The 27,859-nt window shown below is 42.2% G+C and overlaps 1 protein-coding gene and 2 long non-coding RNA genes across 4 annotated transcripts in view; 1 reads left to right on the top strand and 2 right to left on the bottom strand.

Moving 5' to 3' along the window:
• Positions 1–230: 230 nt before the first annotated feature.
• LOC125484008 lies at positions 231–6,410 on the bottom strand. The gene is made up of 2 exons (XR_007262869.1): positions 6,252–6,410; positions 231–1,656 (listed from the first exon to the last, which is right to left on the bottom strand). It is a non-coding gene; the product is annotated as an uncharacterized LOC125484008 (long non-coding RNA).
• On the top strand, positions 1,270–6,264 carry kcng3 (potassium voltage-gated channel, subfamily G, member 3). 2 transcript variants are annotated; one of them, XM_020515053.2, is made up of 2 exons: positions 1,270–1,877; positions 5,242–6,264. In XM_020515053.2, exons 1-2 carry the CDS (start codon positions 1,270–1,272, stop codon positions 5,885–5,887), a joined length of 1,254 nt encoding a protein of 417 aa, XP_020370642.1. In that variant the 3' UTR covers positions 5,888–6,264. The 2 variants fall into 2 exon arrangements, with proteins under 2 accessions (XP_020370642.1, XP_020370567.1); XM_020514978.2 differs by having other exon boundaries at positions 1,270–1,907.
• Positions 6,411–25,588: 19,178 nt separating the features above from the next.
• Positions 25,589–27,859, bottom strand: part of LOC125484006 — an 8,202-nt gene continuing 5,931 nt past the window's right edge. Inside the window, exon 2 of the long non-coding RNA XR_007262867.1 lies at positions 25,589–25,936. This is a non-coding gene — a long non-coding RNA (uncharacterized LOC125484006). The remainder of the gene's footprint in view (positions 25,937–27,859) is intronic.

Here is a 27,859-nt window from a genome sequence, read left to right as displayed (position 1 = left end):
AATTAGTAACTGCTATCTATCCAATGGTTTTATTGCAAGTATTATTTTTGTTGGCAATGGGAAATTACATCGGAACTACAGTCAGTGCACTTGCCCGAGAGCAAAAAAACCGCATAAATTGACTGACCAGAGCAATCAGTGGAAAGTTCCAACTATTATGTTCCTTCTAAATTACCCCCTGCCTTTCCGTAGTTTGAGAGCTGTCAGTAAATGAATTAAGTACTAACATATCATGAATCGTCAATTTAATGTTTCTCATTGACAAATGGAGTTTGGATAATTAAATTCCCTATCATTTTGACTGGAGATTGTACAGGTCTAATCATTCGACAGCAAATAGCCCGGGACATGATTACATTACATCGTAAATTGTATTCAACTGCGATTTGATATACAAAAAGAAAAAAAAACTACCCCGATTATTACTTTTTAAATCTGTAATGTGGCAGAAAATCTAAAAGTTCGAAAGAAGTCGTCGCCCAGATTTGCATGTTAATTGCCTCCATCTCGCCTCCTGGTCTGAACAAAGTGCTGGATGTAAGTGGGAAAGGTGTTTACAGAAAGGCGTAAGTAAAACAGTGTGAGCTTTCGTTATGCCTCGACGGCTCCAACTTTGTGTTTGGAAATCAAAAGGAAGTCCAAGCGGATCCAAGAGACGCCCTGATATTTAAAGACAAGTTGAGGCGAACGTGACACATTATTCCCCAAAGCATAGAGAGGGTTCCATTGTGTCAAAATAAGTCACGTTTGTTTCCATGTTGTTGTAAACACTCGCCAGTCCAAATACGGAAGTCTGAATATAGGTGTAATATTACGTGTGAGCCCGGAGCAGTGCCGTGGATTTGATTTTTGCAGAGTCTTGTTTGTCGATTGCAGGCTGTGGGTGAAGAGGCGCTGTGGTTAGTGGAAGCCGTTCACGTCACTCTAGTGCTGGAGTTCTGCTCGTTTACCCGCCTGTGGGGCTGAGCCACACTCTAACAGAGAGAGAGGGAGAGAGAGCGAGGCAGGCAGGCAGAGGAACCACAGCAGCTTCAGCACCAAGCCAGGAACTCACCCTCCCCGTTCCGCATCGCTCCCCGTGCAGCAAGGCAGGAAAATGCTGAGCTCCAAGTAACATGACTGACAACTTTTCGGCATCATCACCAGCTTTGGAAACTCGACCAGAGCGGCTGGGGGTTCTGCACAAGTGAGGAGTGAGGGCGATAATCCTTCCACTGAACCCATGCGCTGGAACCGGAAAATCCATGCGGCTCCAGGGTTTGCTCGAAGATGAAGTTTGGAAGCGGCCCCTTGATCCTGAATGTTGGGGGAACCCGATATTCGTTCCCGAAGGACGTGATCAAGGACTTTCCCCTCAGAAGGGTTAGCAGACTTCACAACTGTGTCTCGGAGAAAGAGGTTCTGGAAGTGTGCGATGACTACGATCAGGAGAGAAATGAGTATTTTTTTGACAGGCACTCCGAGGCGTTCGGCTTCATCATGCTTTACGTTAAGTACGGCAAGCTCCGGTTTGTTCCTCACATGTGCGAGCTGTCCTTTTACAATGAGCTCATTTATTGGGGTCTGGACCGCTCGCACCTCGAATACTGCTGCCAAAGGCGACTGGATGATAGGATGTCCGACACCTACACCTTCTACTCCGAGGAGGAGGAAGAGCTGAAAAGGCAAAGGAGAAAGGAGTTAAAAAAGAGCTCCCCATCAAATAGGAAGTGGCTGGACAGGATGAGGAGGACTTTTGAGGAGCCCACCTCGTCTGTAGCGGCCCAGATTCTGGCAACCGTGTCGGTGGTATTTGTTATCGTTTCCATGGTGGTACTGTGCGCCAGCACACTACCAGACTGGAAAACAGCCGAGAACAACAGTGTGGAGGAGCACAGGTACACAGAAAATTTAATGGGACCATCAGGGTATCTATAACTCCTTCTTAATTTATGGTGTTAAGTTTCTCAATGGGTGTGAACGTCTTTTGTCTATGAATGCAGTTGCAAAGTTTTTATTTGTGTGACGTTAAAATCTGTGCTGTTGTTCTGTCTTTTTTTTCCAATTGTGTTTTGACTTCACAAAGCGAAACTTTACAAAATGCAACTCCCGGCGATGTGCAGCTAGGGCTCGAGTTAGAACGTGCTGAATGTAGAATGCCGGTTTCACATAAAGACACGACTGGGTAGTTTCCAAAAGTGAGAGCCAGCGCTAACTCAGCGGCTTCCAAGCCAGAAGCCGGTGGGTTCAATCCCCAGTCCAGCTGCTTGGGCGCATCTGATAGCTCAGAGCAGTACTGAGCGGGTGCTGCGCTGCTGGTGCCACCTCTAAATTCTGTGGACACAAACGGGAAGAAAACCGGGTGTCTTCGCCCTTATCTATCCCTTAACTCCTGGCTGTTTGTGGAATACAAATTTAGAGGTTATGTAGTTTTAACGTTACAACAGCTACAAAATTAATTTGGCGGGGGGGGGGGGCGTCTGGTCGTGAAGGATGGTACGTAATATAAATTTTGTTTTCTCTCTGCCTCTGCACATCGACCCTCTTCCTCGCACACCCTTTCCCACTGACACGTGTGAATGCATATCACACCAAGGGCCGCCAGATGCGCCTTGTATTTACAGGGTATCCCTCCTCGAACAAACCATATCAAATTTCACAAGGCGGAAAGCCAATCAGCCGACAACGTTTCCTCCTGCTTTTCTTCGGCGAGTCCGTCATGGATATAAAAATTAATGGAAGTTTCCCGCTGGATGCTGCGACTTGCTTACAAGGGCGAGATCTGTAATTATTGCCAAGGTGCAAAATGTAACACGGATTGGATGGGATTGAAATTATGTAGTCAATATTTCCCGATTCTATTTTTATATACACAACTTATGTCGAACATGAATTCGGGATTGCAATAAATGCAGGAGAAATGCTCTTGCTGGAAAAAAATGAATTTTTTCATAAAAGTCTCGTTCAAAACCATTCTCCTTCCAATCCTTGCTTTTGATACTCCCCAATGACAGGAACAATTCTTGCAGAACAAACGTCTTTCTTTTATATAACACCAATAATGGTCCTTCCATTTAACCAACAAATAAACATCAGTAAAATAAATGAGATCCAGAAACTCAGCAGTCTATTTCGTTCTGAACATCAAGGAATAAATTGCAACAAAAACAGAAATTGCTGAGAAAGCCCAGCAGATCTGAGAGTATCTGTGCAGAAAAAAGCAAAGTTAACGTTTCGGGTCCAGGGAACAATTTCAGGACTAAATTGCACTCTCGTCCAACGTAAAACATTCCTCTTCACACACCTCTCGGTATTACAGGTCTGATATGCTTCAAAACTTTCCCTCACTGAACTTCTCAACTGCTTCCTTGCAGTTCAAAAACTTTCTTACTGTGTTTGTTTTTAATGACTGCCGATCAAAATCCATGTGCGCCTAACATTCATTCCTCAGTTTTATTAAACATTCTCTAAGAAATGTCTCCCGAAATGACTGGCACACGCCCAGCGCCTCCTTTCTTGTGTGACCAGGGTGACAGGTCACAATACCTTGTCCAAGTTAATGTAAAAACCTATAGGTGATATAAAAAATCTTACTCGTGTCAAGTTGGACTAAGGTTGTGTCTTCAAGTCGCACTCTAGAGATTTGATCGCATCGTTCTAGGGGATAGCGCTGGCGGGAGAGTGGCGCCTTTGGAGATCCCAACTTTTGAGATGAGATGTGTGGACAGAAATGATCCTTTGGCATTTGAAGAAAACCGGGGTGCCCTGCCCAGTATTAATCCCTTGGCAAAAGTGGAACCCTACTCTGTATAAATTTAATAATAACTCAACAATTTTAGGGCCTAAACTCTCCCATGTCCCAGCCCCTCATCCCACACACCAGGCCCTGTTACCACATAGCCTGCCACTACACACACCCTGTTGTTAGTCACTAACAGTCCGCATTAACAACTACTCACTCTCCCAGCCTGATCGTTAGCAACTCCTTTGTCTGTCCAACTGTCTTTCTCTCTCTTTGGGCTCTATCCTATCGTTACTCCCAACCCCACCGACCTCCCTATTTTCTGCATATAAACTGACGTTTTCCCAGCCACTATCAGTTCTGGGGAAGGGTCACCGGACCCGAAACGTTAACTCTGTTTTCTCCTTCACAGATGCTGCCAGACCTGCTGAGCTTTTCCAGCAACTTTGTCGTTTTTCCTGTATAAATTTAGCTTTCGAGATTCCTGCGCTGTTTGGAGAGAACGCCTGTTAATTGAAGTACAAAATAATTGCAGTTAGTGCAATCTCCAACTGATTTAAAAGTTTCCAGGCAATATTCCCACACTCAGTTCTCCTAATGTGCTAGTCAATTCTTATCCCCCAGGGAATTTAAAAAAAAAGATCCTGTCATCGATCTATTAGAGCTTGGCTGAGACATTAGGGTAATCCAATTCAATAGCAGTAAAGTGTGTAAAGGTTGTAAAAGAAACTTGATTTTCTATATAGATTTATGGTGTATACACATAACATTGAAGTCTCTAGGTTTGAAGTCCCTCTTGGATTACATACAGGAATCTGTCCTATAGAAGTAAAATCAATTCTCAGTATTGGAATAAAAATTTGAAACAGAATATTACAAGCTTGACGGCATGCTTGAGAGTGCTGATGTTGACAATGTCTTCAGATTAGGTTCACACTGTCCGCGGCCAAATTTTCTTCCAGGAACAAAAGACAAATTTGAACGCACTTTGCTTAAAAGTTACTGTGGCCACCTTTATTGCAGACTTAGGTGAAAGGTGAAATAAAAGTCAGAGATTAGAAAAGAGAAAACTGAAGTCTTAAAATACACAAGGCTAGACGCAAACTTCGAGATTTGCTTCTACGATCAGGAACGTGGCTTGCTTTTTAGCACTCGATTCCCTATCAGGCGAAGTCGTTATTGACTTTATACAGGTTTGACTGTACGGAGAGTTAGCTGCTAGACAGGAGCGTCAAACAAATGCTGTGTGTTCCACTATGACTTGCATTAGTTTGTACTCTCGCATGAGTTACAGGGTATCTTTAACATTTCAGCCTTAAAGTGTTGTTTAAACCATGGGATGCTTATCGCCTGTCCAGGCCAGATGTTGTAGTGGAGGATAGCTAACATTAGGGGGCGTGTTACGGGAGTATAGCTTCTGTAGATTCTTGTTGTTGTGTTCCTTTGCCATTTCATCCACACACATTTCGTAACCTCTTTTTTTGCTGGTTTTACTTTTTTTTTCTTATTGTTGTCTATAGGATAATCGAAGCGATCTGCATGGGTTGGTTCACCGCCGAGTGCATTGTGAGGTTTCTCGTCTCGAAAAACAAGTGCGACTTTGTGAGAAAACCTCTGAACATTATTGACCTGCTGGCCATCACGCCGTACTATATCTCGGTGCTGATGTCCTTCTTCACCGGCGAGAACTCGCAGTTACAGCGGGCTGGGGTGACCCTCAGGGTCCTGAGGATGATGAGGATTTTCTGGGTGATCAAACTTGCTCGTCACTTCATTGGCCTGCAGACGCTGGGCTTGACTCTGAAACGTTGCTACCGGGAGATGGTCATGCTCTTGGTGTTTATCTGCGTCGCTATGGCGATATTTGGCGCCCTCGCCCAGTTGTTGGAAAGCGGACTCGACCTGGAGGATAAGAATCCAGCCTATGCCAGTATCCCGGCCTCCTGCTGGTGGGTGATCATCTCCATGACCACTGTGGGATATGGGGACATGTATCCTTTCACCATCCCCGGCAGGATCCTGGGAGGGATGTGTGTGGTCAGCGGCATCGTCCTGCTAGCGCTGCCTATCACCTTCATCTACCACAGTTTCGTGCACTGTTACCATGAGCTGAAATTCAGGTCAGCTCGCTGTGGCAGGAGTTTATCACTAGAATATCTGAACTGAGAGGGAAGTGGTGAGTGCGGAGAAGCTCGTGCGAGCATAAAGGGGCGATATACAGCAGCTGGGCCTAATGTGCCGTGCTGTCGCCATTGCAACCGTGTGGAGGTGACTGGGAATCCAGAGGCTGAGCATGAAGACACCGCTCAGATTGATACATTTATGGCTGGAAAACCTGATTTGGTGCCGCGGGCAATTGACATACTGAACTACAAATGCTCTCGGATCAAATTTCACGGCTTCAGGCGCGATCGAATGTCAACTGGCAAAGACCTGAAGCTGTTCACATCTGTTGGTTAAAAATAGAAATAAGAACATTCTCAGACCTGAGGAATGGGTAAACATCTTGATTATTTATAAGATAACTCACGTGGCTCGAAGGTCACGAAATAACTTCTAAACACAGCTGAACTTGCTGAGGTGAAAGGGAATAACAGGAATGAAGGAAGACTTTTGTTCATTTGCCGAACATCACTAGATACAGAATAATGGTTCTCACAGACGGTGGACATTTGACTCTTGGTGCAGTGAGAAAGCTCACCATGTTATCTGAAAGCTCAGCCATTTCAATGTTTGCACTAAAACCGATTTCAACCAATAAGGTCCAATCATGTGCACTCACGCCTCTGGTTAGGCTGTAGAACGTACCAGGAACAGTCTGAGTGGAACTCAATGGAAAAATAATGGAAGACGGCTGCTCATTTCGAGGCTACCTTTACCAGCCCGCCTATAGCAGCTTTGCCGTTAAACTTGGCGACAGCGGACAAACAGTAGATTAGTCTTAGGGTAAGCTTCAGCAAATTAAAAAAAGCGCTTCATTTTCGGGTATAACGCGAGCAGTGTTAGCTGACTATCTCAAAAGGTTAGGGGGAAGGGAACGTGCTTATGCAGTGGGAATAATCTCTTCCTAGTTCCTGTCAAGTATTTCTAACAAATGGCTCCACAATGGGAACCAAATTTGAGTCTTCTTTTCAGAAGAAGCTTCTATTCTTGAGCTGGGCAAGAGCTGAGTCGCATGCATTAACCTGACATTTAGAGGTTTGAGATAAGAAACGAAATGATTATCTTTGGCACACATGTGTACTCAGTATGGGACCAGCGCATTGGGAATTTATTACTTCCCGTCGTTTCTGGTCCTCCTAGATTAGGTGCCGCACGAGTTCCAGGCCATGCCGAGCTTTCATATACTGTTAATATGTTGCTAAATACCAGCGGCAGAAGAGTACAATTCAGCAACTTTTGACTTTTTGTTTAATGTAGCACCCATGTTAAAGCTATCCCCCCATTGTCCTTTAAACTAAGAGGCTAGATATTTCAGTTATTTCCGAGGGCAGTTTAGACAGCCACAATACTGTAGGTGTGGAGTCACATGTAGGCAGACCCATTAAGGAGAGTAAATTTCAATGCCTAAAGAACATTAGTAAACAGTGGGGTTTTTAAACAATTGACGATGGTTTCATGGTACCTTTACCGAGATTCCCTTTATAGTATATTTCAGATATAATAATTGAATTCCACCACTGCGATGGTGGGATTTGAACCCACCTCCATAGAACTTTGGCCTGGACTCCTGGTCCAGTGACATTACCACTACCATTGGCAACAATTATGCTGAACTTTGAGGTAAATGCTGAGGGGCCACACGCTTTGGCAGTGGAAGACAACCTAGAGCCAACCTTTCCCCCTATCTTTAGTAAGCGAGAACATGCTTTACTTTTGTTCCTGAAGTTAGCTTCCAAACCAGGAAACGAATTCTTCGATCGATCCTGTGTTAAAGGATTATTAAGTGGGCATCTGCACCCACAAGTCCAGCTAAACAAAAACAGTATCTTTGAAGATTGTTGGCGGCTCTTTTTAAACGATTCCAGCAGTTGCAGGTAACAAAATACAAATCAAGCAGTACCAACTCGAAATGCTTCCCCGGGAAGTGTCAGCACCTTAGCAGCCAGCTACTACCCAGTATTAAGACACGCGTTTGCCCTCATGAAGATCGAAGCGCGGTAGAAGCGGTGAAGATTTCAATGGAGCAGAGGGCGCCGTGGGCGAGTGGCTCCAGACTGGCCTGGGCAGCGATGGAGGATTCTCCTTGGAGTGTTAGAGGTCAGCTCAGCTCACATTGGAAGGGAATGCGGGAAGGGAGGAGAAAGCACCGGTAGATTTCGGTCCCATTCGGTCCCTTACGACGAGATACTGTCGTAAATTCAAGTCCGTTTTTGACTCTTGTGAGAAGTCTTTGTTTATTTTGGTCCTTAATATTCTGTTTTTCAGTGTATACAGAAAATTTATTTTAAAATATTAAAACTGTTTGCTATAATGTGCCCGCAGCTTCTACTACTTAGTTTGTAATTTTATAGCAGTTGTATTTTCTATATGAGCTGGACACTCGCTTTTTTATTTAAAAACAAATGTGGAACAATTATGGACGAAATAAACAGGAGAGAAAGAAAAAGGTTTCAACGTTCGATTAAAAACGCTGCAAATCTAACTGATTTAGGATTGGCCGCTTCTTGAACTTAGCTCTTAGTAGCGAGTATTTGTGGAGATTTTGGAATGGAGTTTGACCTTGGCAGCTGGTAGAATGATTAAGCAAAGCTCTTTCTAGGCGTTTGTACTTTACCTGCTGCTAAATGCACTATTTCAACTGTGATATCAAAACTGCAAAGAAACTCTGTAATTTCCACGGATACCGTGTGTCTGCAGGTTTGGCAAATATCATCTTCAGGAAATTAAGTTTAGCAAACTGATGATAGACTGGAACTAAGCAGAATTCCGTCTGCATTTTGCTTTTAAAATCTCTATACATACATATATTTACACGGGGAACTGTCTACATGAATGTCCGACACTCAATGGGGAGAAGGGTGTGATGTAACATGTCACATTTTTATTTGTTCTTGGGATGCGACTATAATGGGCAAGTCCACCCCAACAGCCTTTGAGAAGATGGTGGTGTTTTATTTTTTGACTGTGGTGGTTTCATACAATCTAGAGGTGTGCTCAGCCAACTGAAAGGGTAGTTTAGATTCAACCATTTTGCTGTGGGTCTAGAGTCACATGGACACCTGTCAAGTAAGAAGGGTAGATATCCTACCCTAAAGGGTTAGGGTTAGGTACCAGATATGTGCTCTTTTTGGACAAAATTCTGGTAATCTTACTGTTAATTAATTAAAGTAGCATTTTATTCCAGGTTTATTAATTACATTTGAAGAGAAAGCTGCAATCGCTTTTTCAAGGTTTTGGCTAATATTCTACTTCATTTCTGATTGGAATTGGGGATGTCTTCTTGTTGCTAAAATAAAAACGGAAAGTCCCTGGTGCTACTCAGCATCTCTGGCAGTACCTGCGGTGAGTGACAAATTGAGTATGACTCTTCCTCCTCTTCTACTGAAGAAGCAGCTTAACTCAAAACGTTAACTCTATTTCTCCCTCCACAGATGCTGCCAGACCTGCTGAGTTTCTCTAGTATTCTCTGTGTTTGTTTCAGATTTCTAGCATCAACATTATTTCACTTTCATTGTTGTCTCTAGTTCTGTTCAATTTCTCTGTTCTTCTTTCTCTTGTTCTCATGCTTCTCTCCCCTCAACATTTCCCTTTGCTTTTCTCTGTTCTTTTTTTGAAAGATCTTCTTTCCTTTCAAAAAGGAAATGTGGCAAAAAAAAAACCCAACTGGTTTAATGTGGGATGGAAATTTGGGTAAACTGTTACCTCAGTCGCTCATTCCCCATTCCTCTCTCATCCAAAATCACACATTCTTCTTCCCTTCTCTTCATAACCCCAAACTTCACCCTCCCAATATCTTCTGCGTGGCATTTCCTCACTACTATTACCACCCCATTCTTTCCCTTTTAACAGAGTGCTCACGCTCCCTGTGGACGTGATCTCACTAAAATCGACCCCAATGATTATATGTCCATGACATATTAGGTATTGGATTTATTTCTTTATCACACTAACTTATGAGCAAATGTGAGCAAAGTCATAAATGAAGGTTTTGTATTCAGACAACAGCAACAATTCACAAATTTGTAATGTATTAATTGCATTTAAAGGTTAATTATAATTCAATGATAAGCAAATATGTTAAAAAACAGACTGAAATCCCTCAACATCATTTTCTGTCACATTTTACTCTTGCTGATATGACTAATGCTTAGGTTTCAAATGCAGAAAGAAAATGAGGTGGTTTATTGATAAAGAAACAGCTGAAACTCATTAAAATCTTTAGACATCATCTCTGAAACCTACTGGGGGTAATTATTGCAGAGTCGCTTTGATTTGGAAGCCCTTCATAAATGACAGCTGGGACCTTAATCTGAGATTGCTGACATCAATCCCAGGATTTCCGATTTTTGGGAGTATCGATTTTGATGGCAGACCCACTGCCAGCACACCCGACCAACTTGTTCTCATAGATTTGCAATTGGTTTTTATTAAAACAAATGGGTAGCATAATATCAGAGATGTCTTGAATCATAGTCTGCATCAGGGAACGCAGTAAATTCACAACCCCATGCCAAGGAATGACCCCCCTCAGATAAACCATATGGCATCCATACCCCCGTGCCAATGTATAACACTTTCATGCCAATTCACCCACTATACATTTTGCAGCTGCATTCAACTCATTGTGAGAGCTGGATGGGTTTAAAAAGTTAAGATGGATTCATTCATAACTTTTTGCCACGTTATGAAAGTGGGGCTGCAGTTGACTCCCCTGCAAAGGTCTGAAAGTACTAGCAGTTTCTCTCAGGTGAATGACGCTGACATTCTAGCAGCTTCAAGACACACTTATGGTGTTCCACTTTGAGCTCACATTTCTAATATCAAATTTTGGCAGTGCATTTTGGTGTCATATTAAAATGACAGTAGTTCAGAACTCAAACAAGAATAAAGTAATCAGGAAAATCTACCAAACAATAAAACAAACCAAAATAAATCATTTAGACAATTCAAAATTCTTTCAGAAGCAACATAGCAGAACTCTGCAATTATCACAGGTAATGAAAATTTATTAAAGCAAAGGAAAACCAGAATATGAAGCAATCAAACAGACCAAAATATTTCATAATTTTTCTTTACAACAAATTCAAATATTCAGAGTACAAGTTAAAAAATGTAATAGGCTAAAAGTAAAAAACATTGACAATGAATAAAAGGATAATATAGGTTGAAGTCTTTCAATGCAACTGGGTATGATATTTCCCACAAGATTTGTTTAGCTTCATTGTTATAACTGGATTGAAAGCAAGCTGGATGATCACTTTAAAAGTCTTTTTGAGTTAAAACTATTCTTTGGGATATATACTTTACTTAAAAAGGATGTCTCACAGCCATGGAGTGAGAGAATGGAGACATAAAATGGGCGAGTAGAGCACCAAACGTCACTTCATTGTTACCAAAAATTCAAAACACTTGTACTAAAGAAGTCAATCTGAATGTTCCCCAACCGTAAACCTTGGATGAATCAGGAAATCCACTCCCTACTGAAGATCAGATGTGCAGCATTCAAGTCAGATGACCCAGACCAATACAGGAAATCCAGACATGACCTCCACAAAACCATCAGGGATGCCAAGAGGCAGTACCAGATCAAGTTAGAGGCCCAAACCTAACAAACAGACTCCTGCTGCCTATGGCAAGGCATAAACAACATTACAGGATAGAAAATGAAGCACAGCGAGATAGTGGACAAAGACACATCCTTGACGCGCTTAATGCTTTCTACCCTTGGTATAAGCAGAATGCCAGTGGCGCAGTGACACCTGTTCCAACAGCCCCAACACACCTGTTCCCTCTGTCACCGCTGTAGACGTCAGAACGGTCTTCTTGGGAGCCATCCCAAGGAAAGTGATGGGCCCGGATGGTGACCCTGGCCGAGCACTCAGGTTCTGTGCAGACCAACTGGTGGAGGTATTCACTGACATCTTCAACCTCTCCGTTCTCCAAACTGAAGTCCCCACCTGCTTTAAGAAGACCACCATTATCCCCGTACCTAACAGAGCACATGCAATGTGCCTTAATGACTACTGCTCAGTGGCTCTGACTTCAATAGTCATGAAGTGCTTCGACAGGCTGGCCATGGCCCACATCAACTCCAGTCTCCCAGCCAACCTCAATCCCTTACAATTTGCCTGCTGACGTAAACAGGGCCACAGTCGATGCCATATCACTAGTCCTGCACTCATCCCTGGAACATCTGGACAACAAAGACAACTATGTCAGACTCCTGCTCATTGAAGGCGGAGCTGTAGGCAACATCATTATCCCCTCCAGACTGATCTCAAAACTGCGTAATCTTGGTCTTGGCTCTGCCCTCTGCAACTGGATCCTCAGCTTTCTGACCCAGACCACAATCAGCGATGACAGGTAAGTGAACTTTCTCCACAACAAGAGTCAACACTGGAGCCCCCCAAGGATACATCCTCAGCCTCCTACTGTACTCCCTGTACACCCACGACTGTGTTGCCAAATTCCAAAAGAACGCCATCTACAAGTTTGCTGACGAAACCACCATAGTGGGACGGATATCTAACAATGACGAGTCAAAATACAGAGTGGGGAAAGAGGCTGGATGACGTGGTGCAATGAAAACAAGCTTGCTCTCAACATCGGCAAAACTAAAGAACTGATCATTGACTTCAGAAAGAAAGTGAGGAGAACACGACCCCATCTACATCAATGGAACTGCAGTTGAGAGGGTGGAGAGCGTCGAGTTCCTTGGATTGACTGTAACCGACAACCTGTCCTTGACTTTCCACGTAGATGCGACAGTCAAGAAGGCACAACAATGCCTCTTCTTCCTCAGGTGGCTTCATAAGGACCCTCACCAACTTCTACAGATGCACCATTGAAAGCATACTGTCCGGGTGTATAACAGCTTGATATGACAACTGCTCTGCCCAGATCCGTAAGAAACTATGGAAGGTGGTATGCACAGCCCAGACCATCACGGAAGCCAACCTTCCATCCATGGACTCCATTTACAATGCTCACTGCTGCGGAAAGGCTGACAACACCATCAAAGACCCATCCCACCCCTATAATGATCTCCTACAACCTCTTCTGTCAGGCAGAAGATACAGAAGCCTGAACATACGCACAAGCAGGTTCAGGAACAGCTTCTTCCCAGCCGTTATTTGTCTGATGAATGGATTCTGTAGCCTCAAATAACGCTGATCTTGCTAATGTTGATCTTGCCTTGCGCACGCCCTGTGCAATGTAACCTGAATGCCTCTGTCTAAGTCTTTTTGATCTGTACATCCTCGCTTACTATGATCTGCCTGTACTTCGTCCAAACAAAGCTTTTCACAGTACTTCAGTACATGTGACAATAAATCAATCGATCAATAAAGTTTAAAAACGCAGCCATGCCATTCAGCTGCAATTATCTAGGGAAACACATTATTTATTTTCCCAGCACAAATCAAAGAACGTTTTTTTCCACTGATTGTAGAGATATCTAAATATCTCTTCCCAATTTCTTTCAATGAAAATTTGTATTCCGATTCCAACTTCAGTACCCCAGGCAGTGATTTATCCCGACTGCAACACCACAGCAGATTTGCTAGGTACTAATATAAATTTTCTAGTAATACACTCCTCTATCCATTGTGATAACTAAAATTGAAACACCGAGAGAGACAAACCTCGCCTTAGAATCTCTTAAAAGAGCCTCAAACTATTATAAATGTATGGTTATATAAAAATAAACCCCTGCCACTCTTTTTGTAATCAACAAACAACAATTTATTTATCTAACTCTAACAGTGAACAAACTAACTAAATTATTAACAAAACAAATAAACCCTGTCTGCCTACTAACTGCTCCTAACTAAAACAAGAGTATAATGGTATGTGTTCTAATAAATACAAGTCCCTCTTATATAAAATAAAATTTAAAAAAAATTAGAATTTAGTGTCTCAAAATTACAGCCAGGTTACATCTTCCGGAAAGTTCTATGTTGTCTCTGATGAATTCTTCTGTTAGGAACGCCTTCATGGTGAATCCTTGTCAGGAACACCTTCTCTGTTGAATTCTTTTATCAGGAACATTAACCACTTGTGCTGTAGGTATCTTTAATTTAGATGGAGCTTACTCTAAGGCTTAGAGAATTCTATGAGAGCCAGTGATTCTTTTAGAGCAGAGAGCTGTTCTCTTAACAGATGGCAGTTGGCTCTCTCCTCTTTGTCCAAATGTCCTCATCTTTTACGCCCTTGATGACATATCAATTTCTTATAATAGGATTGGTCAAATGTTGTCAAAACCATCAGATTTAAATTTGATTCATTTTTGGTATCTAAGGGATGGGTTTAAATGAATTGGCTCAATTCAAAAACCTATTGACTTAGTAAAAATGCTGTTTTGCCTGCTAACAGTGCAGCCTATTGATATGAATATTTCAATTCAGGCGCACTGTGCACCTGGAAACCCACAGACATCCTTTTTAAAATCTCCAAGCATAGAAATAGCACATCATCTTTTAAAGGGGCCATGCACTGCTTTCCCCTCTAGCATTTTACGCACACCAAATTCTAACTTCCTGCCTTCCAATGCACAAGTACTCTACCCAATTTTCTAAAACCATCACTTTTACACTTCCTATGTGACACTTCAGGCACCTCAGCAACTAACGGGCTTCAATGTCATATTCATAAAACTGCAACAAATCACAACTGAACAAGCAGGCAATGTATCTGCTGCGAAGTACCAAGCAGGAAGGAAAACAACTAATCAATGTCTCTCAAAGTTACCTTCAGTGTGGAAACTTTAAAACCCAAAGGTCATTTGCTTTTAGGAGAAGGCCTCACATCTTTCCCTTTGATTTGTATTCAGCAGCTCAAGAATTACAAGCTACCACTATATAAATTGTTTTTTTTTTGACAAAATACCCTGCCCTTCTGTCAAAGGGCAGGCAAAGTGGTTATATTTTTCATACAACTGGTTTGTTCCCTAACATATTGTTCGTATGTTTCTGCACTTGTTTAATTAATTAATGCAGATTATAATATCTGCAAAAAGATTAATACAGGGAAATCAAATCTCATTCAACTTTAAAAGTAGGCCATCAGTAGCACAGGGAGCCCAATTTCATTAAACAAAAGGCAAATTTCAGATCATTAAAGCTCTCCTTCACACAGAGTGAATAAAAAATACAAAAGATCTCCGGATAGTTTAGAGGAGGCAAAAATCCTGCCTTTATTTAAAGGCACAGCTGGATGTTATGAAATATTTTTCGAGGTGGATCGGCTAAGACAGGATGAAAGAATTTCCTGATGCACATTTATTTTGTGATCTTTGACATAGAGGTTAATACATCTATTCCTATATTATTTGACAGGTGAGTAATTCTGAATCTGTTATTTCTGGATTGCCAAGTATAGGGAGTAGATATATGATATTTCATGCCAAAACATTTTTATTCTTTTGTGGAAATCAGTATGATAAAGGTACAGCTTTTCAGTTCTACTTTACAGCTCTATAGTCCTCTCAAAACCAGTTACGAATGGTGGTAGACAATTCTGATCTGGAAGAGCAGGCTCCACATACACTCCTTATCCTCAACAATGGCTGAGCCTAGCATAACTACAAAAACTGAAGCATTTGCATTCGTCTTTCGGCAGAAGTGTTGCCTGAATGAATCACCTTGGCCTGTTTCTGAGGGCTCCAGCATCAAAGCCAATCTTCAGCCAATTTGATTTACTCTGCATGCTGTCAAGAAAGAGCTGAGCACACTGGGCATAACAAAACCAGTGAGCCTTAACAGTATGTTGACAGTAGTTCTGCAAAGCAGAACAGCGTTCCTGCTCTAGCTGAGCTGTTTGGCTACTGCTACAATATTGGCATCCACTCAACAGTATGGACAATTGCTCAATAGGTCCTGAGAACAAATCCAATCTGGTGATTTAACTCCCTATCAGCTCAAAGTAATGGAAGATGTTGTCAACACTGTTATCAAGTGGTACTTGATACACAGGAACAATCTGCTCACCAATGTTCTGTTTGGCTTCGCCAGGACCAGGAAAGACAGAGTAATGGTCTCTCAGGGAATCAAAAGAAATGGGAAGTGGGTAGCAAAATGCAGCTGGAGCCCAGGTTTAGCCACAATTGTACTGAATGGCGGAGCAGGTCCTGTAGTCTACTCTTGCTTGTTAATTCCTGTATTTGACTCACCTCTTGACTTTGTTTCAGCCTAGGTTGAAACATGGACAAAAGAGCTGAATTCAGAGGCAAGGTCAGATTGACTGCCATTGATATCAAGGCAGGATTTGACTGAGTGTGTCAGTCTTGACACAGATAATGTCAAGAAATCTATGAAATTTGAACTCAATGGGAATTGGTGGAGTGATGGTGAGATTGATCACTCAAGATCCCAGTGCTCAATTTCATTCTCAATCCCTCAGATACTGAAACAGCCTATGTTCGCACGTAGCTTAGGCTTATAAGCGGAAAATAACATTCATGGCACAATGTACCTCTTCAACAAGTCAGAGTCTAACTACCTCCCCTTGAGGTGTAATGGCAATACAGACACCAAATTCCCACAACCAACATTCTAGAAAAAAATAGGGGGAGAGCTAGAAAAAGGAGCAGTCAATGTGGATGTAAAATGTAACTGCATGAGTCATATAAATATTGGGGCTACAAGACCAGATGAGCACTGGCATTGAGAATGACCTTCTGACTCCCAAAGCCTTTCCACCATCAACGAAATGAATGTGATGGAATACTATCCCTTTCCAAGGATAAAGCATCTGATAGATCAACACAATTCCTACTATGCTAAACATTTGCTTTGCCATCACCTACACAATGCATTGCAGCAATTACCAAGGCACCTCTGCAACATTTTTAAGGTCCATTACCTATCTCACCGAGAAAGACAAGTGCAGCAGGCGTATGGAAGACACCATGCCAAAAGTATGACTTGGAAATTTATCAGCATTCCTTCACTGTCCCTTATTCAAAATCCCTGAATTTGCTAACTAACAACATTGTGGAAGTGCCTTCACTGTGCAAGCTGTTAAAGAAGGTGGCTCACTCCACATTCCCAAGGTCAATTAGAGACAGGTAATAAATGTTAGCCTTGCAGGAATGCCCGCATCCTGCAAAATAAAAGAAAACCTAAAGAAAGACTTGCACACTTTCAGCACCTTTTAGATCCTTAGGTCATCATTATCACTGCACAACTGAAGAATTATTCCTCGGTTCTAGGCCAAAAACAGCAATGAAATTAATGATCTGCTAGTCTATCATGATTGAGGTGGGGGTTCCTTGGTGTTGTGTTATGTTATGTTCAAAATGCTACAATTGAAATAAACTTAATTCGCAAGTAGCTAAATTTTCAGGTAGCAGGCCGGTGAAACTTAGCTCAAACTGTGTAAATTATTATTTAATACTCTAGTAATCATTCCCATTTACAATAGCTATGAAAGTGGCACGGGGGATTTGCCAAGTCAGGTTGGTAGATCTCACATTTGAAGTGTTGGGGCATAGGGTAGTCTATGCGACAAAAAGCCGACACTGGAATCAGCCTTGGAGATGGTTGTGTTTTTATAAATGGAGAGCGTGGGAGGAACATTGATGAGCTAAACAGGTTAGAAATGGTTGAGGTTAGGTGGAAAAAATCTGCGTCAAGCAATATGACCCAGTGATGTGGAGAGGTGTATTGTGTTCTTTATTTTGCATCATTATGCAAAAAAAGTGCTGACTTAAGTGTATCGAATTAGAAATGTTGTTCTTTGTCGTTGTGCTTTGAAATAAAACTGCTTGAATGCCTCACATCACCAAACATTGGTTCAGTTTGTCGTTGGAGAATTTCATAAAATGCACATGCAAACACAGTAATATTCTTTTCAGCTCAGAAGGTGCTACTTCTACCATTACTAAAACACTGGTTAGGCAATAACTGGAGCACTGCCTGCAGTTCTGGTCACCACATTATAGGAAGGATGTGACTGCACGAGAGAGAGTGCAGAGGAAATTTACCAGGATGCTGCCTGAGCTGGAGGTTCTGAGCTATGAAAAACAGTTAGGTTGGCTGGGGTTGTTTTCCTTGGAACAGTGAAGGTTAAGAGGAGACATGATAGCAGTGTATAAGGTTATGAGGTGCACAGATAGAGGGAATAAAAGGCACTTTTCCATCTGTAGTGAGATTAATAACCAGGAAGGGGCAGGGACATAGATGGAAGGTAATAGGTAAAAGGCTAAGAGAAGACTTGAGAAAACTGTTTCTCACCCAGAGGGTGATGGGAGTCTGAAACTTGTTGCCTGATAGAGCGGTTGAGTCAGAAACTCTCACAGGACTTAAGCAGTATTTAATTTGTGTTGCCACTGCCTCCAGGGCTATGGGCCAAGAGCTGGAAAATTGGACTCATAGTCAGATCTTTGTGACGAGAACTCAATGGACAAAAGGGCCTCCTTCTCTGCTGTAAAAGTCTACGAATCTATTGTTACATCCCATGTTACACTATCATGCAAGCGAATTTTGGACAATGCGAGTCATTAGATTGAATTTACAGCACAGAAATAAGCCACTTGGCCCAGTGATCTATCAAGGTGTGTATACTCTCTATACAAACCTCCTCCCTCCTTTTCCATCAAGCCCGATCAGCAATTCCAATTCTTCCTCATGTTCTGATCTGGCTTCGGGTTAAATCATTCAAGTAATTTAAAACAACTACTCCATTTGGTAACCGTTTCCACATTGTATTCACCTGCACTCTCCATTTATAAAAATACAACTACTTTCAAGACTAATTCAAATGTTAGCTTTATGTCAAGTAGACTACCTGGTGTCCCAACAATTCAAAATTGGACTCTACCAACCTGACAGAGCAAAGTCCACCATGCCATTTTCATATCTGTTGTAAATGGGCATGATTAATTGAATGTTAAACTCTTTTACATCTGCATCTTGAGCTAAGTCTCACTGCCCTGCTGTTTTTTTCTGTTCATTTGTGGGATGTGGGTGTCGCTGGCTGGCCAGCATTTTTTGCCCATCCTTAGTTGCCCTGGAAAAGGTGGTGGTGAGCTGCCTTCTTCAACCGCTGCAGTCCTCCTGCTGTGGGTTGACCCACAATGCTATTATGGAGGGAATTCCAGGATTTTGACCCAACAACAGTGAAGGAACAGCGATATATTTCCAAGTCAGGATGGTGAGTGGCTTGGAGGGGAACTTGGAGGTAGTGGTGTTCCTATATGTCTGATGCCCTTGTCCTTCTAGATGAAAGTGGTCGTGGGCTTGGAAGGTGCTGTCTGAGGATCTTTGGTGAATTTCTGCAGTGCATCTTGTAGATAGTACACACTGCTGCTACTGATTGTCGGCGGTGGAGGGAGTGGATGCTTGTGGATGTAGTGCCAATCAAGCGGATTGCTTTGTCCTGGCTAGTGTCAAGCTTCTTGGGTGTTGTTGGGGCTGCACTCATCCAGGCAAATGGGGAGTATTCCATCACACTCCTGACTTGTGCCTTGTGGATGGTGGACAGCCTTTGAGGAGTCAGGAGGTGAGTTACTCACTGTAGTATTCCTAACTTCTGGCCTGGTCTTGTAGCCACTGTGTTTATGTGGTGAGTCCGGTTGAGTTTCTGGTCAATGAATAACCCCCCAGGACGTTGATAATGGGGGATTCAGTGATGGTAACACCATTGAATGCTAAGGGACGGTGGTTAGATTGGCTCTTATTGGTGATGGTCATAGCCTGGCATTTGTGTGGTGTGAATGTCACTTGCCACTTGTCAGCCCAAGCCTGGATATTGTCCAGATCTTGTTGCATTTGAACACAGACTGCTTCAGTATCTGAGGAGTCACGAATGGTGCTAAATATTGTGCAATCATCAGCGAACATCCCCACTTCTGACCTTATGATGGAGGGAAGGTCATTGATGAAGCTGCTGAAGATGGTTGGGCCTAGGACACTACCCCGGGGAACTCCTGCAGAGATGTTCTGGGAGGTCAGATGACTGGCCTTTAAACAACCACGATCATCTTTGTATGTGTCAGGTATGACTCCATTTGCCCCCTGATACCCATTAATTCCAGTTTTGCTAGGGCTCCTTGATGCCACACTTGGTCGAATGCAGCCTTGATATCAAGGGCTGTCACTCTCACCTCACCTCTGGAATTCAGCTCTTTTGTCCATGTTTGAACCAAGGCTGTAATGAGGTCAGGAGCTGAGTGGCCCTGGTGGAACCCAAACTGGGCATCGCTGAGCAGGTTATTGCTGAGCAGGTGCTGCTTAATAGTGCTGTTGATGACACCTTCCATCACTTCACTGATGATTGAGAGTAGACTGATGGAGTGGTAATTGGTTGGGTTGGATTTGTCCTGCTTTTTATGTACAGGACACACTTGGGCAATTTTCCACATTGCTGGGTAGATACCAGTGTTGTAGCCATACTGGAACAGCTTGGATAGGAGAGCGGCAAGTTCTGGAGCATGTCTTCAGCACTATTGCTGGAATGTTGTCAAGGCCGTAGCCTTTGCGATATCCAGTGTCTCCAACTATTTCTTGATATCACGTGGAGTGAATCGAACTGGCTGAACACTGGCATCTGAAATGCTGGGGAACACTGGAGGAGGCTGAGATGGATCATCCACTCGGCACTTCTGGCTGAAGATTGCTGCGAATGCTTCAGCCTTATCTTTTGCACTGATGTGCTGGGCTCTTCCACCATTAAGGATAGGGATATTTGTGGAGCCTACTCCTCCAGTGAGCTGTTTAATTGTCCACTACCATTCACAACCGGATTGGCAGAACTGCAAAGCTTAGATCTGATCCGTTAGCTCTGTCTATCACTTGCTGCTTTTGCTGTTTGGCATGCAAGTAGTCCTAGGCTGATATCTCATCTTTAGGTATACCTGGTGCTGTTCCTGGCATGCCCTCCTGCACTCTCCATTGAACCAGGGTTGATCCCCTGGCTTGATGGTAACGGTAGAGGGGGGATATGCTGGGCCATGAGGTTACAGATTGTGCTGGAGTACAATTCTTCTGCTGTGAATGGCCCACAGCACCTCACAGATGCCCAGTCTTGAGTTGCTAGATCTGTGCAAAGTCTGTACCATTTAGCACGGTGATAGTGCCACACAACACGATGGAAGTTATTCTCAATGTGAAGGCAGGGCTTCGTTTCCACAAGGACTGTGCAATAGTCACTCTTACCAATACTGTCATGGACAGATGCAACTGCAGCTGGCAGATTAGTAGGGTTGAGAATAAGTATGCTTTTCCCTCTTGTTGGTTCCCTCAGCACCTGCCGCAGACCCAGTCTAGCAGGACCCGACCAGCTTGATCACTAGTACTGCTGCCAAGCCACTCTTGGTGGTGGATATTGAAATTGCCCATCCAGCATATTTTTTGTGCCCTTGCTCTTCTCAGTGCTTCCTTGAAGTGTTGTTCAACATGGAGGAGTACTGATTCATCAGCTGAGGCAGGATGGCATGTGGTAATCAGCAGGAAGTTTCCTTGCCCATGTTTAACCTGAAGCCATGAGACTTCATGGGGTTCAGAGTCAATGTTGAGGATTCACAGAGCAACATCCTCCCCACTGTACACCACTGTGCTGCCACCTCAATTGGGTCTGTCCTGCCGGTGGGACAGGACATATCCAGGGATGGTGATGGTAGTGTCTGGGACATTGTCTGTAAGGTATGATTCTGTGAGTTAGACTATGTAAGGCTGTTGCTTAACTAGCCTATGAGACAGCTCTCCCAATTTTGGCACTAACCCCCACATGTTAGTGAGGAGGACTTTGTAGGGTCAACAGCGCTGTTTCTGCCATTGTCTTTTCCGGTGCCTAGGTTGATGCCAGGTGATCCATCCAGTTTCATTTCTTTGAGACTTTGTAGCAATGTGTACAACTGAGTGGCTTGCTCGGCCATTTCAGAGGGCAATTGAGAGTCAACAACATTGCTGTGGGTGTGGAGTCACATGTAGGCCAGACCAGCTGAGGGGTGGCAAATTTCCTTCCCTGAAAGGCATTAGTGAACCAGATGGGTTTTTCCGACAATCAGCAATGATTTCGTGGTGATCAGTAGATTCTTAATTTCAGACTTTTCTTTTCCCCTAACTATTGAATTCAAATTCTACCATTTGCTGTGGTGGGATTTGAACCAGGGTCCACAGAACATTAGATAGTAGGAATTGCCAATGCTGGAGAATCTGAGATAACACGGTGTAGAGCTGGATGAACACAGCAGGCCAAGCAGAAGGGTCTCGACCCGAAACATCAGCTTTCCTGCTCCTCTGATGTTGCTTGGCCTGCTGTGTTCATCCAGCTCTACACCGTGTTATCTCTCTTTCCACAGAACATTAGCTGGGTTTCTGGATTAATAGTCTAGTGATAATACCACTAGGCCATCGCCTACCCCTATTGTGTGAATTTAGCCACTTCTTCAATAAGTTTAGTTCAGTTGTAGCATTTGACATAAGTCCCATCAATCTCTGGCTATAGTAATGTCTCCTGAACTCTTTATTGGATATTAGTGATTATGTTGTAATTATGAGCCTTAGTTTTATACTGATTCATCTATTTCGAATCACAGAATCCCTACCGTGTGGGAACAGCCCTTCGGCCCAACAAGTACACACTGACCATCAAAGCATCCCCCCCAGACCCATCCCCCTATAACCCACCTAATCCACACATCCCTGAACACTACGGATAATTTAGCATCTTTGGACTGTGGGAGGAAATCAGAGCACCCGGAGAAAACCCACGCAGACACAGGGAGAATGTGCAAATCCACACAAACAGTTACCTGAGGGTGGAATCAAACCCGGGTCCCTGGCAGCAGTGCTAACCACTGAGCTACTGTGCTGCCCTTAGTGTAAATCTACACTATTAAGTGTTTCATGTTAAGAACCCCTATTTATATCATCCTACAAACTTTTCTATAAAAAAACCAACCTGCTTAGTTATTCCTGAAAGATAAAACCTGTCAATTATGGTACCATCTTTGTCAACATTTTGAACCTTCTCCAGTGGTTTGATGTCCTTTTTGTAATCGAAGACTGCAGCTTTACACGCTGCACTCAATGATATACAGTCCAGAATAAACAAAGTTCGATACGTGCTTTAAAAAACACCCTGCTTTTAAATTCTTTTCCTTTATAAGTGAACACTAGTGCTTATTTTATGACCGTGTTCACCTGCATTGCTGTTGTTAATGATACTGAGTGACATGAATTTTGGGGTAGGTGATGGCCTAATGGTATTATCACGAGACTGTTAATCCATAAGACCTAGGTCATGTTCTGGGATCCAGGTTCAAATCCCATCATGTCGTAGTGGTAGCAGATGGTGGAACTTGAAATTTTTAAAAATCTGAAATTATGTGGCTGATGGCATTGTCGATTGTCAGGAAAAAAACCCATCTGGTTCATCGATGCCCTTTAGGGAAGGAAACTGCCATCCTTACAATGTGACTCCAGACCCACAGCAATGTGGCTGACTCTTAACTGCCCTGTAGAATGGGCAATAAATGCTGGCCTAGCCAGAGGCACACTTATGAATGAATTACATCCAAAACCCTGCCTGAAATTAAAACGGTCTCATGCTAGTTAGAGAGCACCATATATCAAATTCAGGCAAATGTGGGCAATGCTGAACATGCATATGAACAAACAGCAAAAGTAGAACACCTGATCACTCAAGTCTGCTCAGCAAATTTAATAAGGTAATGATCCGATTCGATTGTAACCTCAACTTCATTCCCAGATATCTCCAATAGCCTTCTGCATCCTTGTAAATGTCTATCCACCTCCATCTTAAAAAATATTTAAAGATTCTGCTTCTACCACCTTTTTAGGAAGAGAGTTCCATAGATTCATGACCATCTTATGGGAGAAATTTCTCATCTGTCCTAAATGAGTAATCCCCTTATTTTTAAAACAGTGACCCCAAATTCTCGATTCTTCAACAATAGAAAACATCCTCCCCACATCTACCTTGTCAGACCTCCTTAGTATCGTATATGTTTCAATCAAATCACCTCTTACTTTTCTAAAGGTCACCAGTTACAAGCGTAGCCTTTCCAACACATAATCTATTCATTCCAGGTTATAGTCTAGTAAACCTTCTTTAAACTGCTTCCAACACATTTATATCCTTCTATAAATACAGAGATCGATGCTGTACATAGTTCTCCAGATTTGGTCTCAGCATTGGCCTATTTAACAGAAGACCACCTTCCCTACTTTTGGGTTCTATTACTCTTATAATAAATGATAACATTCTCTTAGCTGTACCTGCATGCTAGCCTTTTCTGAACCATGCACTAGGATACCCAAATCCCTCTGCTTCACAGAGCTCTGCAGTTTCTCACCATCTAGATTACATGCTTTTATTTTTACTGCCAAAATGGGCAATTTCACATATTTTCTCATATTATACTCCATTTGCCACATCTTTGCCTACTCACTTAACCTATCTACACCCCTAAGAGCTCCTAATATTCATTTCACAATTTACTTTTCTACATATCTTTGTTTCATCAGCAAACTTAAGAGCCATATCTTTGGTCCCTTCATCCAAGTCAGCTATATAAATTGTAAAATGTTGAGGTCCAATCACTGATATCTGGGGCACACCACTCATTACATCTTATCAACCAGAAACAGACCCATTTATGCCTATTCCATGTTTCCTTTTGGGTAACCAATTTTCTAACCATGCCAATATGTCATTACCTAAAACTTGATCTTTTATTTTCTGGTTTACAAGTTTTCAGTTGTACCAGTCGTGATCAGTCCAAGGAATCAAGTTCCAGAAAAACAAACATTCATACAATGCCGGAAATGCCCGGCACCAGAGAACCCATCTATTAGAAGCTTGCTCTTTTGGTATTGGTGAAGGATTCATGTTATCCAAGACACTTGGAAAACTCCTACATTTTTTTCAAATTGTGCCTTGGCGTCTTCTACATCTAGTTTAATGCTCATCCAGGATGCAGTATACACAGCAATGTATCCTGCTCTGAAATGTCAGTCTAGGTTGTGTATTGGGGACTTTGATTTGAACACATTGCATGTTTGTGCAAGACAGAAGCACACAAAAGGATTTGGTTTAATTTAAAAGTGTGCTTCAGAAGCTCTGGGCAAGTATGCTGCTCATTCATATGGATATCACCAGTTTTCATTAACTTGCACTGGAAATATGATTATTTATAAACAGCACAAAGGTGTGGTTGTGAAAAGTGCAGGTATATAAATTCAATTAAAACAAATTATTGCACAGCTACCTGCTGATGAAAACGTACTTTTCAATAAAAGCACTTTTCCAGCGATAGCAAGGTATTAGGCAGGTTCAACACAAAAGGGCAAGTAATAAAGTCTAAATTAGGGCTACAGTCCTTGTATGTGAATGCACAAAGTGTGGTAAATAAAATTAATGAGTTGCAAACACATAACCATGTGGAAATATTTTGTGGTGATAACAAAGACCAGGTTTGGTCTAGGCATTAAATATTCCAGATATGAAGTGTGCATCAAAGGTGGAAAAGGAGACGAATTAGCAGTACAGAATGTCTGCTGACATCAGGTATCCAATGATAAATACTGACTGTGCATACTCACCTCTGATTATTTTTAAGTGTGCACTTGTAATATAAAGCTGACATTTTATAAAATTTTAAAAAATTTACCTTTTTAAGTTTTTTTTCTCTTCACCTATACTCTTTTCTTTTTTTTTTAAGTATTTTTAAAGATTGTATTAATCTTTATTTCAATTTATTTTAAAGATTTCATTGCTACTACACATGCTCATGGGTGTCAACAAATAATTGCCCATCCTGAATCACCCTTGTGTACGTGGTGGTCAGCTGCCTTCTGACAGTTCTGCAGTCAGTTTACTGTAGATATGTCCACACTGCTGACTGGAAGGCAGTTCCAGGATTTTGTCCCATCAATAATGAAGGTACAGCGATTTAGTTCCAAGTCAGGATTTTATGTGGCTTGAAGGGGAACTTGCAGGTGATGGTGTTCCCATGTATCTGCTGCCCTTAGCCTTCCACATCACAGGTTTGGAAAAGGAGATGGTTCAAGCATAGAATCTATTTGGCTAGAGCCAAGGAATAAAAAGGTGCAATTACATTGCTGGGTATAGTCCATAAGTCACCAACAACTGGGAAAGATTTAGAGCAATAAATTTGCAAGGATATTGAACAGAAGTGCAAGATATACAGAGTTGGAGGGCTTTAATTATCCAAACAGACTGTGAAAGCTTGTAAAGGGCAAAGAGGAGCAAGAATTTTGACAGTATGTTCAGGAGATTTTTTTTTATACAGCAGTGTGTTTCCAGTCCAATGAGAAAGATGACCTTGATGGACCTGGTTCTTGGGGAAGATCCGAGTTAAGGGAGTAAGTGTCAGGAAGAGAACAGTTATGGAACAACGATTATTGCATTATAAAAGTGTCCTTTGCCATGGCTAATTTAAAAAGAAATACAATAATAATGAACCGGAAGAAAGCCAACTTCAGCTGGGTAGGAATGGATATACCCCAGATAACTTTGAATCAACGATGAACAGGTAAAATTGTAACTGAACACTGGGCTGCTTTTAAAGCAGAAATAATTCAAGTACAGTCAACATATATTCCCATAGGGGAGGAGGTAGGGCAAACAAATGTAGAGCACTGTAGATGACCAAAGAGTTAAAAATTAAGATGAAGCAGAATGTGTGTACTTATGACAGATATAAGGTGGATAATACAATTCGGAAGCAGGCCAAATAAAAAGGTACAGAAGGGAATTGGGAAAGCAAATAAAGGCAGCAGAAAGACAGAATGAGAAGATAGTGCTAGTTAACATAAAAGAAAATCAAAAAGCCTTTATAGGTATATAAATACTAAGGGTGCCAAGAGTAGCATGGGGCCAATTAGAGACCAAAAAGGCAGCTTATTCATGGAGGCAGGGGCATGCCTGAATTATTGAACGAATGTTGTACATCTGTCTTTACCAAGGAAGACATTGCTGCCTACATCATGCTGAAAAGATGAGGTCGTTCAGACACTGGAAGAGTTTAAATTCATTAGGTTTTGGCATTGGACACACTGTTTTAAAGTCAATAAGATACCAGGACAAAATGAGATGAATCCAAAGATACTGAAAGAAGTGAGATGGAAACTACAGAGGTACAGATCATCAGTTTCCAATCTTCTTTACATTTGAGAGTGGTTCCAGAATTGTAAATATTTCATCCATTTTCAAAAAGGGTGTAAAGATAAGTCCAGCTACTCAAGGCCAGTGTGAGGAAGAATGCAGAGACCGTATAAACGATATTGTTGTGAAGCGGGTGCATGGTGGTGCATAGGAATCGCATTCTCTCATAAAACATATGACATTCTGGGCTATATGAACAAGAGGTGCAGAGTAAAAAAAGTCACAAAATTCTGTTAATTATGTATCGATCACTGACTCAACCTCATTTACAGCATTGTGTCCATTTTTTGGCATCCTGCTTTAGGAAGGATACAAAGGGCATTACAGAGGATGCAGAAGAAACAGTTCAGTAAAATTGTTTAAGGGTGTGGAACTTCAGTAATATAGAAACATTGGAGAAATTGGGTCATGTTGAGAGGTTTGAAAGGAGACTTGATAATGGTATTCAAAATCATAAAGGTTCCAAACAGAGTTGATAGGGAAAAACTGTGGAAGGATAGAGATCCATAAAGGACATATTTAAGATAATTGGCAAAAGAAACAATACCAACATAAGGAAAAGTATTTCACATACAGCAAGTGGTGAGGATCTGGAATGTTTCAGAGATAGTAGGAACTGCAGATGCCGGAGAATCTGAGATAACAAGCTGGATGAACACAGCAGGCCAAGCAGCATCAGAGGAGCAGGAAGGCTGATGTTTCAGGCCTAGACCCTTCTTCGGAAATGGGGGAGGGGAAGGGGGTTCTGAAATAAATAGGGAGAGAGGGGGTTGCAGATAGAAGATGGATAGAGGAGAAGATAGGTGGAGAGGAGACAGACCG

The sequence above is a fragment of the Rhincodon typus genome, chromosome 9 (genome assembly GCF_021869965.1).
Source record: "Rhincodon typus isolate 14 chromosome 9, sRhiTyp1.1, whole genome shotgun sequence".
NCBI classification, from domain to species: domain Eukaryota; kingdom Metazoa; phylum Chordata; class Chondrichthyes; order Orectolobiformes; family Rhincodontidae; genus Rhincodon; species Rhincodon typus.
The sequence above is the reverse complement of the archived record's forward strand: the minus strand, read 5'-3'. Positions and strand labels throughout refer to the sequence as shown.